This window comes from Thunnus thynnus, chromosome 24 (assembly GCF_963924715.1).
Source record: "Thunnus thynnus chromosome 24, fThuThy2.1, whole genome shotgun sequence".
In the NCBI taxonomy this organism is placed as follows: domain Eukaryota; kingdom Metazoa; phylum Chordata; class Actinopteri; order Scombriformes; family Scombridae; genus Thunnus; species Thunnus thynnus.
The window spans coordinates 14,405,103-14,421,114 of NC_089540.1; the positions used below are offsets into that span (position 1 = coordinate 14,405,103).

General features: G+C 38.4%; 1 protein-coding gene and 1 pseudogene across 1 annotated transcript; both read left to right on the forward strand.

The window, feature by feature from the left end:
- LOC137176728 (ribonuclease inhibitor-like) overlaps positions 1 to 5,640 on the forward strand; it is a 32,325-nt pseudogene extending 26,685 nt beyond the window's left edge.
- Positions 5,641 to 6,799: 1,159 nt separating this feature from the next.
- On the forward strand, positions 6,800 to 16,012 carry eed (embryonic ectoderm development). Its single transcript, XM_067583563.1, has 13 exons — positions 6,800 to 7,007; positions 7,222 to 7,409; positions 8,928 to 9,080; positions 9,197 to 9,289; positions 9,580 to 9,645; positions 10,028 to 10,153; positions 10,462 to 10,543; positions 12,219 to 12,310; positions 12,401 to 12,534; positions 12,629 to 12,734; positions 12,909 to 13,067; positions 13,518 to 13,591; positions 14,613 to 16,012. The coding sequence occupies exons 2-13, from the start codon at positions 7,290 to 7,292 to the stop codon at positions 14,737 to 14,739; spliced, it is 1,332 nt and encodes a 443-aa protein (XP_067439664.1). The 5' UTR covers positions 6,800 to 7,007; positions 7,222 to 7,289; the 3' UTR covers positions 14,740 to 16,012.

Below are 16,012 nucleotides of genomic sequence, written 5' to 3' on the forward strand. Positions count from 1 at the left end.
AACAAGCGTTGATGTCTGGAACAACGAGTGTCTCTTTCCCTCGCCGTTTAATTGTTTACAAAGTGAAAAAAGCAGAAATGTGGTGGCAGAGTAAAATCTTTTTTGTGTTAGTGGTAAAAATAAACAGACTATGATGGAACAAATAATTCACTTTTGATGGAAATCCGTCTGTAGACGGAGCTCTTGCACCCATGTAATCTGCTTCTAACGCTACATGATTTCTTCTTTATTCAGATTGAAGAGCTGCAGTTTGTCAGAGATCAGCTGTGCTTCTCTGCTCTCAGCTCTGAAGTCCAACCCCTCCCACCTGAGAGAGCTGGATCTGAGTTGGAACTCCAGTCTGAACAGATCAGGAACAAAGCTGCCATTTGATTTTCTGGAGAGTCCAGACTGTAGACTGGAGACTCTGAGGTCAGACACCATTTCTTACTTCTGTGCTGAGATCAATATGATGTGAAAGTTGTGGTGACACTAAACTGCAGACATAAGGATGATTTTTATGAGGTAAAATCTCCTTCAGATTTACACATTCAAATGTTGTTTTCAAACATTTAAATACTATTTAAAGCCTCCCTCCAGTGTATTTTGGCATTTTTGAGATATTTCATATTTTTCTGAGTCATTTTCTGACCATGTTGATTAGCTACAATGTTCACCAAATATTTGTGGACAAATAACTTCATTTTGTGCTGAAAGATCAAAAATGTCAGCTGTTGTTAAAACTGAACAATGACGTATGACTATAGTAGAACGCTGCAGTCATACGTCATCCTCATAAAATCCCTTTGTTTTTGTGAGCGTCACATAGGCTACTGATACAGTATCAGGCGCCTGTGTTTCATATTAAATAGTCTACTGGATGCAGACGTGCTGCAACAAGAGATTAATGCTTCAAATATAAATCATTTATTTCTATTAAACACTCTCCAACCAACATGTGCACAGAAAATAAGGTTTAATGTGGTTAAAGCAGGAAAGTCAGTAAATCAGTGTGCAGTGATGTATAAATGAATGTGGGTGATTGTTACAGTATCTGTTGTCCACAGCTGTTTATACTGTATGAAAAGCTTCTCCTTCACTTGATTAAATCCCTGCAGCATCTGAAGTCAGCAGGACTGATATGTTGATAAATCTGCAGCCTCTGAGAAGTGCTGCGCCAGAGCGCAGTGCCGTTACGCACCACCGTTCACTGTGTTTACCTTCATTAAATCTCCTGATGACACCAGGCTGCTACAGTAGAAACACACACACCTCTACACACACACTGTTAAAACTTCCTGTAAAAACATTCAACAACTGGCAGCAGGGTTGCCATTAAGTTACTGTAAAATTAACATTTTTTTTACTGTTACTAAAGTTTACGGTTTCGTGTTGTTAATGAAAAATACAGTATGATCTGGTTTTTCATTGCTTTATTAATAGAACTGTTTTTTTTCTTTTACAGTATCTTACAGTTGACAGATTTGTTTGATTGAACTATTTAGTTTGTATTTTTTTTTTACAAACATTTTAATAAATCTATTTTTTAACCTAAATGAATACTGACTTAGCAGGTTAAACACATAGGAATAGTCACAATACATACAATTAAAGGCACTTTTGTTAAGAAAAGGTTTTAATAGACCTGGTTGTCATTCTTCATAAAATCTGTGTCCAAAGCTGGCTACAAGCACATAATGCAAACCAGAACAAAATGTTCTTTAGGAATGAAGAACAGAGCTAAATCACTGATATTTCAATCATGTAATTACAATGTAAGAGAAAAAAAAACACAGCTTCTTATTGCACTTGACTTTTTATTTGAATATAAAGTTGGAAAGTTCACATGCAGAACAATTGCATGTTAAACAAAAAGCTGAAACAGAGCGTTCTCTCTCAAACTGTCTTTGGCTTTTTGATGGAAATAGTAGTACAAGGCACTTAGGCTCAGAAATATTGACATGATCAACTATACAGTATCACCTTTTTTGACTAAGAATATATTTCAAAATATGAAAGAGTGTTTAGAAAACCAAAGCAGGTGACCAGAACAGAAGAGTTCAGTTGAATAAAACTGCATCATTTGCTGTTAAGCAGCTTTTAACCAGAGGACTGTTCCACAAAGCAGGATTAGAAAGTTAGGCAGATAAGTGTGAAAAGATGACATCATCATGATAGTGTTTTGAATCTGTAAAGCAACATTTGAATGAGCTATTTGGATATGATTCAATTATGATTCACAATTCAAGTTCATGATAAGAAACCAAATTTCAGCAGTTTTACCATTTTTAAAGTCATGTGGTAAACTTACTAACCTTGCTTTGTGGAGCAGCAACAGTTACAGACAACTGAGCTACATCACATAATTACAAGCAAACTCTCAGATAATATCTGGCTCTATATCATGTAACATCTGAATATACTGGAGATATTGTCCAGCCTTAAGGCATATCAGTGGTACAAATAAAAAGATGAACATTACATAAATAAAAGATGTTTTGTCAATATAATGCTGTCTGTCAAAAACAGTTGAAATATAAATGAAAATATAATGAACAGCAGCAGACATGTTCCATCATGTCCAAATATGAACTGTATGTCAGGCTCTAACAAGGAACACGGTTAAGTGCAGAAGTCCAAGTATTGGGCGATGGCAGGGGAGTGAGTTAGTTAATGACTTATGGCCCAGTCAAAGACACCAGTTCTCCCAGTCTAGCCTTGGTAGCCCTCTGACTGTGTGTGTGTGTGTGTGTGTGTGTGTGTGTGTGTGTTGTGTGTTGTGTGCTGTGTGTTGTGTGTGTGTGTGTGTTGTGTGTGTGAGATTGAGAGGGAGAAAGAATTAGACGAATGAGACCAGCTGGTGTTTTGATAAATAGAAGCGAGTAATGGGATTGAGTAATCTCACCATCTTAAATGAAGTCCCACTTGAAGTCCATGAGTTTCCTCAGCAGAGTGGATACAAACTTTCAAACATTCAGATCTTTGTTTTAAATCAATTTTGATAATATTAAAACATCTGTGACCACATAGACTTTATACTGATCCACACTGAGCATCTTTTTGTTCTTCATATTTAATATAAGATGAAAAAGCTGCACTGGCTAATTCACTGTTAAGTCACTGTGTGTTTATTGAAGTAGCAGCATGTTGTCATTAATATTAATGAAGCTCTTTTTCACTGTTTGTATTTGACAGTTTTTAACCTGCATCCTGTTGGGTTCAGGTGTTTGGAGTTTCCATTTTCTAAACTTGTTCATTCTAAACCTTCTTCAGCTCTGAACAGATTATGAAACATTGAATGATTTCAAACACAATAATCTGCTTCTAACGCTACATGATTTCTTCTTTATTCAGATTGTGGGACTGCAGGTTGTCAGAGATCAGCTGTGCTTCTCTGGTCTCAGCTGTGAAGTCCAACCCCTCCCATCTGAGAGAGCTGGATCTGAGAGCAAACTCCTTGAGTTCTTCAGACAAGAAGCTGCTGTCTGATCTTAAGAAGAGTCCAGACTGTAGACTGGAGACTCTGAGGTCAGTAGAGAGTTGGAGTCAGTCCGTGCTGGTTTCAGCAGTTTTGTATTAAACACAGTTAGTATCAAAGCAAAGATCCAGTATTTCCTGGTGAACCTCCAACCTTCTCAGTGGCTGCTTTCCTCAGTGAAGCTGTGAGAGGAGAACGGTGACAGGCTTCAGGATCGGACACAACGACAGAGAGAGAGAACAGTCAGCCAATCAGATCAGCCAGAAGCTTGTTGTGATCACGTGTTTGAGTCGATGTGAAGACGACTGTTGTTGTTGTTGTTCATGTCTGCAGAAAATAAAGCTGGATTACAGCTGACAGCCTTACAAGATGTATAGAGACAGTGGTCCTCATTCATCCAACTGTCGTACCATCAAATCTGATCTGAAAGTGTTTGTTCTCTCATTTCAACACTAAAAAATTGATCAGTTCATCTTTGTCAGAGCTCTAAGATCAGTCTGACTGAAGCCTGCAAATCACTGGCTCTGATTTCACTGAACCATCATTACGTTTAGTAACCATGTGGTCTTTATACAGACCAGAACCTCTGCTGAAGTCCAGGAATCACATCTTTATATCTGTCCATCACTTATTTTGTTTCCTCCAAATATTTTCAATGACAGCCTCCATTTTTATTTGTCAAATGATATTTCAAAAGCAGATAAGATGTTGATCAACACACAGAGACTCTTGCTTTCACTTTAACAGCAGGTCACATGTAACAACAGTAAATGTGTCACTAAAGTGTTTGTGCAGTAATGATGTGTTCATGACTCTCTGCACTTTATTTCCTCTGTGTACTTCAGTGAAATCTGCTGAGTAAACAGACTTGATGCCAAAAGTCTCTGCAGGTCTGTGAGATCGGAGCTCAGTGTGTTCACTCCAACACGTTAATATGAGAGCTGAGAGGAAGCAGGCTACGCTGCACAGCTGCTCCACTTCTGGTCTGAACAGCACTGAAGTCCCTGCTGGTCTTTATACTGGATGTGCTGCATCACTGACTTGACAGCTGATGAAGTGAGTCTCACTAAACACTGATTTATGACCTCTGTTGTTTCTTCTTCTCTCATCAGATTGAAGTGGTGATCTCTGTCAGAGTGAGTGAACATCCAGGAGTTCGTGTTGAGAGAGGATCAGCTGTATCCTGATGATCCAGAGAGGTTGAAGCAGCAGCAGCAGCAGCTTGTGTGTAGAGAGACTCTGACTGGGCCATGTTACTGGGAGGTAGAGTGGAGAGGAGAGCTTCATCCAGCAGTGACTGACAGAGGAATCAGAAGAAGTGGAGATGAGTCTCAGTGCTGCAGTCTGAACTGATCTGAGAACAGCTCCACTGTCACACACAAAGTCAAGTCCACCATCATCCCTGTGTGTTCCTCTGGATCTGACAGAGTATCATCAGTGTATCTGGACTGCTCTGCTGCTGCTCTGTCCTTCTACGCAGTCTCTGCAGACACATCCAGACTCCTCCACTCAACCACCTCTTCCACCCTCCTCCTGGACCTGAGTCTCAGTCTGGATTTTGGTCCATGTGGATCATCTCTAGCAGAGGCTTGTTTAGAAAGACTTTCCTGCCTTTGTATATAACTTGTATATATGTTTTAAATGTATATAAGTTTTAAATGTCTCTTTACTGTCAGACATGTGACCATCTGTATCTGTTGAAACCAGAGTGACACTGCAGATTATTGCAGAATCACTTGACACTATAACCTTTAAGTACAAGCACATATAAATTGTAAATTGTACTTAAGTACAGTAGTTGAGTAAATGTACTCAGTTACTTTCCACCACTGCTGGCTGAACTCCTGTAAAGATTAAAGGTGCTGCAGTATTTTTGTGTTGCAGCTCCACCATGTGTAATGATGCAGTATTGCAGCTACTTTCCAGATAATATTTCTTTACATCTTTCAGCAAATAATGCAGCAATCAGCCTGCAGGTGAGGTCAAGTGTCATTCATATTAGTGTAAAGTTTCATTATATCTTTGTTTTTTTTGATGAATTGTGTAATCGATTGTATTATTGCTGTTATTAACACACACCTCCTGACATCCACAGCCTGTCCCACCTGTTTCCAAGTTGTCAGATGTAAAGACTGATATAATTCAGGCCTGCTGGTGGTAAATAAAGCTTATTTGTTCTCCAATTCTGGATTTTCAGTGTATTTCTTTTGACTATTCAGGTGTTTTGAATGTCCACCAGCTGCTGGATGCACCCAAGACTAAACTTTCTCTCCACAGCTTGTTCAATCTCAGCTCTTGGTGTAAACATTTGCATTATTACAGTAAGTGCATTAATGAGTCTGCTGTCTTTGAGTTTTTCATCTTGTATTATTGCAGAAGAGATTACAGCCCCTGAACATGTTCCTGTTCATATCGACTGTCAGTGTTTCAACCAGCATCATTGTTTCATCATTGCATAAGTTGTTTCAGGTTTTTTATGTAAAAATGCAAAACATTTAGCAGTAGTAGTGTTGATAATATATAACTTATAAGACTGCTCTGTGATAGCTGATGTTTTTTTCTGTGGTGCTTTCAGGTGTTAACTTGTGTCTTCTGAGTTTTGACATTTGGCTGAAGAACAGCAGCCTTTTTATTTGATGAAGCGACCAAATTAGTATTTTCCTTTTTAACTTTTAAACTCTAAAGGTAGTTAAAGGTAACTTTAACTTTTGACTGTTCTGAAAAGATGCAAACCTGAATGCCCTAATGTCCATTTTATCACACTAGCACATGAACGCACCACAGGACTGACTCTCTTGTACACACTTTTAGTTCAGTCTTTCTTTAGCTGTACACAGTGTCATTGAACAGAAAATAACAGTTTTTATTTTCATTTTCAGCATCTTTTAACAGCATTAAAACATATTAAAACATCGTTACTTCCTACAGTTCAGTGCTATTTGATTTGAGAGCAAAGATTTAACATTGGTGACTGTTAGTTATTGAAGAATTCATTCTTTATCGTACAAAATAAACTCATTATATTTATTGTCCACCACATTCATTTCATATGTACAGAGTCTTCATACAGGCATACTGTTGAGACTTGTTGACTGTTAAGTCACCTGTGCAGGTACATCTCTGACTACATGTACACAAGGAAGCAGAAGGAGTTAACATGTAGCAGGTCAGTCAATCACAGCAATAGAATAACGCTGCCATCTGCTGGTGAAAGCAGGCTACTACTGAACCGTTTATCTGCTGCTCTTTGTTGTCAAGTTATTCTGAGAGATACCAGTCGGTGCCAAACACCAGCCAATAGCTGTATTTCACAACAGACAGACTTACACATCACTGATTTGAAGGATAATCATGCTCTCAGTTTTGGAACAACATTTCCCATAATGCTTTAGGGGGATAAGCCGGACGTATAGCGTTGCCATGGATATACAGACATCGTTGGATTACTTGGATACTGAAGAAAATTTATGGGGAGCGTCTTTTATTTCTAAGCAGATTTACGGACATTTATTCGCGATGCACATCACAAATGATGATATCGTCGAGAAGTGTAAGTCACGCTGAATCTAAAAATGTATATTATGTATGTGTGTTCAGATTTCAGTCTTCTGGATTATTTCGTTTTTCAACCAGTTTAAACCAATAAAAATGCTGTTGAAAGTTTCTAGAGGTCGGAGTAAAATTCTATGTAGCGGAGGAAAACCAGCTTTACGCATTTGGGAAGCTGTAACAAGCAAATGTTTGGTGTTTGTGTTGAATTACAGTGGAATCAAACTACCATTCCCGGCAACGCTTGCGGCGGCGGAACGGAAGAGGCGGAGTCTGAGCCAACATGAGGGAAAATAAGAACATGTCCGAGTCCCCCTCTCAAGCGGGAAAAGAAATACCGGCGAAAAAACAAAAACTAAGCAGTGACGAGAACAGTAACCCCGATTTATCAGGAGACGAGAATGTAAGCAGTTCAACCGTGTTGTTTCTTACGCTACAGAAGTCCCATAATTAGCTCCTGGCGAGTTAGCTTCGTGCCAAAGTAGCCGACCGGCTAAAGCGGTTAGCTAGCAGCTTTGTCCACCTGGTAACAGCTGGTCAAACGTACCTCTAATGTAAACTTGTTTATTAATATACACAGACAGTGTCATACTCACTGATTATCTGTACTGTGCATACTTTGGTGACGTTTTTAATATGCTCAGACTACAATCATTCACGTGTGAACTAACGGTAGCATTAGCAGTAGCAGCTAATACAAGTGAAACAGGTAAAAGATCAATTGAATTGTGACTTATGGCAGACTCTAGTTAGCTATTTAATTAAGGAGACGTAAACTTTGGAGTTGTTAGAAATAACTAGTTAATAACTGTTCCAACCAACTTGGAAAGTAAATAATCGTATCACAGTCATTTTGGTATCTGATATTATTTACTTCCTCTTAGCAAATATGAACTAACGTACAGTCAATAAAGTGCTTATTGTTAAACCCTTTGTGCAAGGTTAAAGTGATTGAAGGTTAGTGACTAATGTACATGCTGCAACAAAATCTTATCGGTAAAAGTTGCAGCTAATAGATAAAATACTCATCTAATTTACAGTATGACTGTGGCAGAAATGGATGGACGTAATACAGATTATTGTTCACATCATTAGGGTGATAGTGAGTCTTTTCCACAATGCAACAAGTGTGAAAAGCAGGTAATTGCTATAGGGTTGCAACTAAGTATTATTATCATTATCGATTAATCTGGCGATTATTTTCTCGATTAGTTGTTTGGTCTAGAAAATGGTGAAAAAAATGATGATGACATATCCTAAAGCCCAGGATGAAGTCCTCAAATGTCATCTTTTGTCCCGATGAACAGTCCACAACTCAAAGATATTCAGTTTACTATCATAAAAGACCAGGAAATATTCTCTTTTGAGAAACTGGAATCAGAGAATTTGGATGTTTTGTTTCTCAAATAATGACTTGAAACGATAAATCTATCAACAAAACAGTTAGCGATTAATTTAATAGTTGGTAACTAATCTAATTTAGTTAATTGATTGAAATGACGTGGTTATTGAATCTTATTATGGGTATTTTCTGAGTTTTTCCTCTTTTAATAACCCATATTAGGGTGCAGACATCCACGTTTACAGCAGCCATTCATTTCTATTAGATTAGTTAGATTTTCTTCTGCGAGTGACATCAATTAACTTGTCAAAAGTGTTGAAAATTAGGTGTGTTTTGGTGAAACCCATCTAACAAGAAGCACTTAATAAAAGTTCCATCCTGTGTTTGTTTTTGCTTGTCAGCCAGTAATAATTTGTGTACAAGAGTGTGAAAACAGATACTGGTAACAAATGTTGTTTCTGTCATTGTGATGTGAAAAGTAAGCACTGAGTCTCTGTGAGAGAAGTTAGTTTTGACTGAGAGTCATTTCTGCAGGATAAACCTTAAAGACACATCACCTGTATCTTTTCGCATTTGTAGGATGATGCTGTCAGCGTTGAGAGTGGGACCAACGCAGAGCGCCCGGACACACCCACCAACACTGCCAACGCCCCGGGCAGGAAAAGCTGGGGCAAGGGCAAGTGGAAGTCCAAGAAGTGCAGATACTCTTTCAAATGTGTCAACAGCCTGAGGGTGAGTGCACACACCATCCTCAACAGTCTGATTACCCACCAAATGAACACCACACATCAGGTGACTTCATTCCACCCTCTTGAGTTTGGTTGATGATCACATAATGATTTCCACAGGAGGACCACGGCCAGCCGCTGTTTGGAGTCCAGTTTAACTGGCACAGCAAGGAGGGAGACCCGCTGGTGTTCGCCACAGTCGGGAGTAACAGGGTAAGTGATGATGAGCCACCTGAGTCATAAATTATTCCTTTTGTATTTCTAAATGGCACCATTTCTTGATATTGCTTGTCTGTTGTTGGACTGTGACATTTAAAACATTCATATTTTAGACTTTTGGGAGGGTTTTTATCTCTATTAATGTGTTTTAGCTCATATATATATATATATATATATACACACACAGGTGTACACATCAACTTTTTCTTTGTGTAAAAAAACTTCTTTTGTCATTTGTTGACGTCTCAGTCCAAATTTAACTCACATTGTCTTTTCTTCACCAGGTAACTCTGTATGAATGTCACTCTCAGGGAGAAATAAGACTCTTGCAGTCTTACGTCGATGCAGATGTATCCTTTCACCTAACCGACTACTTCCTTGTTGTCTTATCAGGACATAGTTGCTCTTGTTTTTAAACAGCTATCACATAACCTGAATGACAGAAAACCAAAGTAAACATATTTAATCACTAGTCAGTTTAGAATTCAAACAATGTCTGGATTAAGATAAGGCCATACTTCTCGTCTTTGCTCAGAAATGTGGTTTGTGTCTTTATCTTCTGGAAATTATCCAAACAAAATAAAAACTATGCAGAGAACTGGTGCCAGATGAGGGGAAAAAAAGTCTTAGTACAAAAGGAAAGAATGAATAAACCTTCTCTTGATAAAAGTTCAGGAAAATGATCTCTAGGAAACTTTCAGTCTTGTTTTCCTTGACTCAAGCTGTTCAAAGGCAGATGAGAACTTCTACACGTGCGCCTGGACCTACGACACCAACACCAGTCACCCCCTGCTGGCTGTAGCCGGGTCCCGAGGCATCATCCGAGTGATCAATCACATCACAATGCAGTGCATCAAGGTACACTTGATCTTCTGTCAGCTGAAAATAAAACGTGTGCAGAGTCAGCGGACTGGATCAGTTTGTAGGAACCTTGAATCGTGTGTTCCTCGCTAAACTCACCAATAATCAGCCAGACTTTTCCTACCAATAAACACTTGTCCTCATTCCTCTTCCTGAACACACTGATGCAATATAAATATATCTGATTTAAACATTAGAAACGTTATTAATGGAAAACCGATTCTACGGCACAGTTCACTGCTCAGAATAAATCTGTCATGTCTACAAGTAATACTTTTTTGTTTTGTTTTGTATTTTTAATCCAGCATTATGTGGGTCATGGGAACGCCATAAATGAGCTGAAGTTTCACCCGAGGGATCCAAATCTCCTCCTGTCTGTCAGCAAAGGTAAAAAAACAAAACAAAAAACAACTTCAGTAATAATGAAAAACATTTATACAAAACCTTTCTAATAGTGAAGGGAGAAATTTAGCTTTCTAAAGCAGTTGTATGTAAAAACGGTTGACTGTTTGGAAGCATTTGTATGGATGGATTCAATCTGAGACATTAATGAAACCGTTAGAATAGAAGTGATCTCACTGTTTTCATTATTGTTATTCTGTTCGATTACATCTATACTATTAGATCATATTTAACCGTCTGCAGCTGTATTCTTAGACGTTGTGGCAGATTGAGAAGCTCAGCCTGTATCCAAAACCAGCGCAACACGTCTCTGATACGAGTGTGACGTAACAAGGCCTCGTTTGGGATGGTCGTATGATTATTGGTGCTGTGAAACGAGGCATCGCCACATCTTACTGCAATACGTTTGCTTTGAAAGGTCGAAGATACTGTCAGATAGTCTGCTTCGAGCGTGACATCACTACTTTCTAATCACATTTTTCTAAAAGACGGATGGTCGGCCACATATATTCCTTTGTGAGGTAAATACAACAGCAGTGACACATAAAAAGACCATATTCTTATGTAATAACTTCAACTTTGATGGCTTTATTGATCTCCTCTTGACAATAAAAGTTCTCTCTTATCTGGTTTGCTGCTTCCCTCTTTGTTTATAACCACACATATAAAGTATAGAAAACATTAAAGAAGTAGATTACAGTATCACAATTTCAATTCAGGAGCACAATCTAGACAGTAAAGATGTTGTCAGACTGCTGACGGATAGCGAGGATGGTTCAGGGTGTTGTTTTTACAGCGTGATTGTCAGGTGGTTCCTTAATCCGACAGTGTGGTTTGTTTGATGAGGGTCATGTGAACAGCAGCAAGCAAGTTTAATCTTTAATTTAATCATGTGAATGTTGACTGGGCACATTTCATGTTTTCTTATGCTACATCCACACTTATACGTTTTAGTTTTAAAAAACTTCTGCTACATTTACGCCCAGCGTCCACACTACTGCACCTGCTGACCTTGTTTTTTGGTTTGAAAACTGATGGGATTGTGTTTTAATCTGGACGGTCTTTTGAAAACGATGACGCAGATACCCACGTTCACTTCCTGATTGGGTGTTGTCAGTCACGACGTGTCCTTCCCTGATTCGTCACGCCCCTGTCACGTGACCCTTTTCCAGAAGAAAAGAAAGGACATCAGCCTTGACGACCGGTGGTTAATTCAACGTGTATAACAAATTACATGTGTTGCTGACCTTGGCTATGCTAGCAGCTGGTCTTCTTCTATAGTATTTTCTGCCAGTAAGCGACCAACCGCAGAGTAGACAATCTGCTTCCTGTTTACACCGGCACGCACATGCCCAGTGTACGTGAATGGTCATGTGATATTCGTTTTCACGCGTGTTAGCATTGACAGAAATGATTTCTGAGATTGTTTTCGTTTTAAAACGCCATTTTAAAATGAAAACGTATTAGTGTGGACGCAGGATCATGATTGTCGCTGTTGGATCGGTGCAGAGGAGGTGAAACTTCAGCTGTTCTACTGCTGCGTTAAATTAATTAAGGTGTAAAGAGGAAAATAAATATCTCTCCAGTATTTGTTCAGTTTTCAGTAAAATTTTCCTGATGAACAAACAGTCCGTTTTACGCTGTATCTCTGTTTCCTCAGATCATGCCCTTCGTCTATGGAATATACAGACAGACACATTAGTGGCCATATTTGGAGGCGTTGAAGGTCATCGAGATGAAGTCCTGAGTGCTGTGAGTAACCATCTGAAGAATAATCCACTAACACAGAAAAACTAGATGGCGTTTAAGATGTGTTGTTGTTGTTTTTTCATCCAACTGCAGGATTTTGATCTCTTGGGTGAAAAAATTATGTCATGTGGGATGGACCACTCCCTAAAACTGTGGCGTATTAATTCAGAGAGAATGCAGAAAGCAATTCGTGGATCTTATGAGTACAACCCCTCCAAGACCAACAGGTAAAAATCACACACACAGACACACTCAGAAGTGGGATTTTCATGTCACATTTTAATCCGTGTAAAACTTTTTGATCCAACGTGTTTTCTTCAGGCCTTTCGTCTCACAGAAAATTCACTTCCCTGACTTCTCAACACGAGACATCCATAGAAACTATGTGGACTGTGTGCGGTGGCTCGGGGACCTTATCCTTTCCAAGGCAAGTTATTAGTGAGTGTAAAGATACTAAAGACACAGAACGTAAAGAATGTCCTAAAATTACACATAATTTATCTGATAAAATAGCAGAATGTCAAAAAAGAAAAATGGAGGTGAAACAACTGTGTGAGGTAGTTTAATAAGTTATTAATTAATCTTTCTTGTCTCCTCGTAGTCCTGTGAAAATGCCATTGTGTGTTGGAAACCAGGAAAGATGGAGGACGACATCGACCACATTAAACCGAACGAGTCAAACGTGACGATTCTCGGACGCTTTGATTACAGCCAGTGTGACATTTGGTACATGCGCTTCTCCATGGACTTCTGGCAGAAGGTGAAATATCTGATTTTTCCATCTGTAGCTGCGTATATGGTCGTTTTATAAATCACAGTTAAGAGTTTGTTCCAATTGCTTTACACACATAATAGATGCAAATCAACTATAGTCATAATAAAGTCATGGCAAAATGACTTCTTATTTGTAGATTGCTTAAACAGTTTTTAATAGATACAGAAGAAGAAACTGAAGGACAGTTTTAAAAATAATTGTGCATAGTGTTAATCATCTTGTTTTTTAATCAATGAATATAGATAACCCTAACCCTATTTACATTTTCAACCCTAATATTGATGAGGTGCATTTTTTTAAAGGTTTTGTTGCATTAAAATTGTGTGTTTTCAGCTTTAAGTCTGGAATTAAAATCTCAGCACAAACTCAGACAAAGTGTTGGTTACATCTTGTTCCTGTTGGTAATGTTTAGCCTTCTGTGATGCTCTTTCACAGATGTTGGCTTTGGGAAACCAGGTGGGGAAGCTTTACGTTTGGGACCTCGAAGTGGAAGACCCACACAAAGCAAAGTAAGTTAACGCCGGAGGAAAGAGAGTTTTTTTTTTTTATAACAACAGATTAATCTCAGTTTAAATCCGCATCCACAGCCAGGACACTACTGATGACTGTCAGCTGAATCTGCCAGAAATATGAATGAAATGTTTCATAGCAGACTGAAGCAGGTGTGACGTTACACACAGCTACGGCTGTCATATCAGTGTCATCAACTCTGCTAAAGTAGTTGCAGTTGACTCTGCCAGACATCCTGAATCACTGGCTTTGGTTTAAACTTTCTATTTCAGTATGAAAGGTGTAGACGAAATAATAGAAACACCTAACTATACAAAGTTAATGTTTTTGTTGAGATTGTAAGAGGTGTTCATCTTCAACTCTGCGTGTTTTGTGAAGCAAATATCCTGTTAACTGTCATGATTCTCACCACAATGCATCATTTGGAAATGTTGGTGATTGATGCAAACAAAAACTAACTTTTGACCACGGTCGTATTAAAACATTCAAGGCCAACGTAACATAAAAAGTAGTAATTGAGAATGAGGTGGCGGTATGTTTTATTTACTGATGTGATCGATCAGTTGAGATCTAGAACAGTTCTGCAAATCAATCATTCAGTCATCATTTTTATCAAGCAAATAAAGAAGAAGAAATGATTTTCAGTTGAATATCTGTGTTTTGGACCGTTGGACAGACAAAACAAGCAGTTTAAAGACACCTTGCTTCTCATTAAATTCACCAAAATAATAGTCAGTAAAACTCTAAGTTTTTGCCTTTTGTTTAATTGTATACATTACAAATAATTCATGAGTTGAATCAAAAACAAGCTGAAATATTCCTCTTTGTGTAGTTTCAGTCTTGCCGGTCACAGAGCTGAATATAGAGTGAAAAACACAAACGTTTGTTATACGACGGCAGCTTGTAGGACTTTATTTCGTGAGGCTCAGTGTGGATTTCCTGCAGTATTTGATTGATTTGCTGTCAGCATGTCTACGGTTGTTTTAAACCTCGCTCAACAGTCTCCTCTCTGCTCCTCAGGTGCACCACACTGACCCTCCCCAAATGCACGTCGGCCATCCGGCAAACCAGCTTCAGCCGTGACAGCAGCATTTTGATAGCTGTGTGCGACGACGCTTCGATCTGGCGCTGGGATCGACAGCGCTGAAGAGTTTCGAGCAAAGGAATTCGGTTGTTCCCCTTGCTCACCTTTACCCCGCCCCCTCAACGTGTCGCCCTGTCGTACAGATCTACACTGCAAAAAAAAACAAAAAAAAACCCGTCCGTTTGAACATTTAGTCTCCCGTGTGGTCTTAAAAATATTCCCTAAAAAAAAAAAAAAGGTGGGAAATTGTGCCGAGATGAGGTGACTCCATTTGTTTCTCCAGCCAAGGAGATTGTTTTCATTTCCTGTTTGTCTGCCAACAGGAGCTTTGAGAAAGAAAAAAACAAACAAACAGCAGATTTATAAGAAGTTTTTAATCTAATAAAACATGATTGGTGATGTGGGATTTCTGTTATTAGATGAACGTTTTTTCAGCCACAGCCATGAAAGTAAAGTTATACTTTGTTCTAAATCATAAGTGAATGTTTTAACTGTAAGAAATAGGAATAATAAGAATATGTTGTAATGTTAAGCCCTCAGAGTGCCTTCTAGCTTCCTATGCAGTGTCATTATTTGGAAATTATTAGATTAATCAATCACCCGATTTCTCTGATATCAGGGAAATAATTTAGAGACGAGTGGAAGCATCGGTCATCTCATCCACCCGGCAGGTTTTTTTCACTCTTTTTAAGAAAAACACAGTAGATAAAATGACCAAAGATGGATTTTTTTTTTTTTTTTTTTTTGCAGTGTGCCACCTTTTATATTCATGAGTTCACAGAATAAAAATTAAGATTTCTCTTTTCCTTTTTTGTCTTCTAAGTTTTCCTACATTCCTTTGCATCTTTTTTTTTTTTTTTTTTTTTTTTTTTTTTAAAGCCCACCTGGTTTGTTTTGATGCCCCCTTCCCTCCCTTCCACCTACACACACACACACTCACACACTTTGACTGTTTTTGCGTCATTCAGTGTGACATCGGAGGCTTTATTGAGTGCAGTCAATAAAATGTTGTTTTTTTTGTAAATTGAAACTCTAGAGTCAGTTTGTGCAATTCAGAGTATTGAAACTGAAAAATATTGTTCTTTTATTTGAATCTTGTGTTATTTACCAGGCAAAAAGTCACATGAAATTGCATTGAAGTCATTTGTAACAGAGGAGTAATTAGGCTCAGTTGGCATTTGATTAAAATACTTACAGTAGAAAACGGGATTTTCTTTTTGAGTCCCAGTAATAGCCTAAAGGTCAGCTGAAGGGAGGAGTGGAGGGTCATTTTGCCTTTATGGAGTCCTTGTATTTGAATTTATTTGGACTTGAATAAAACTTATTTTTCTACACA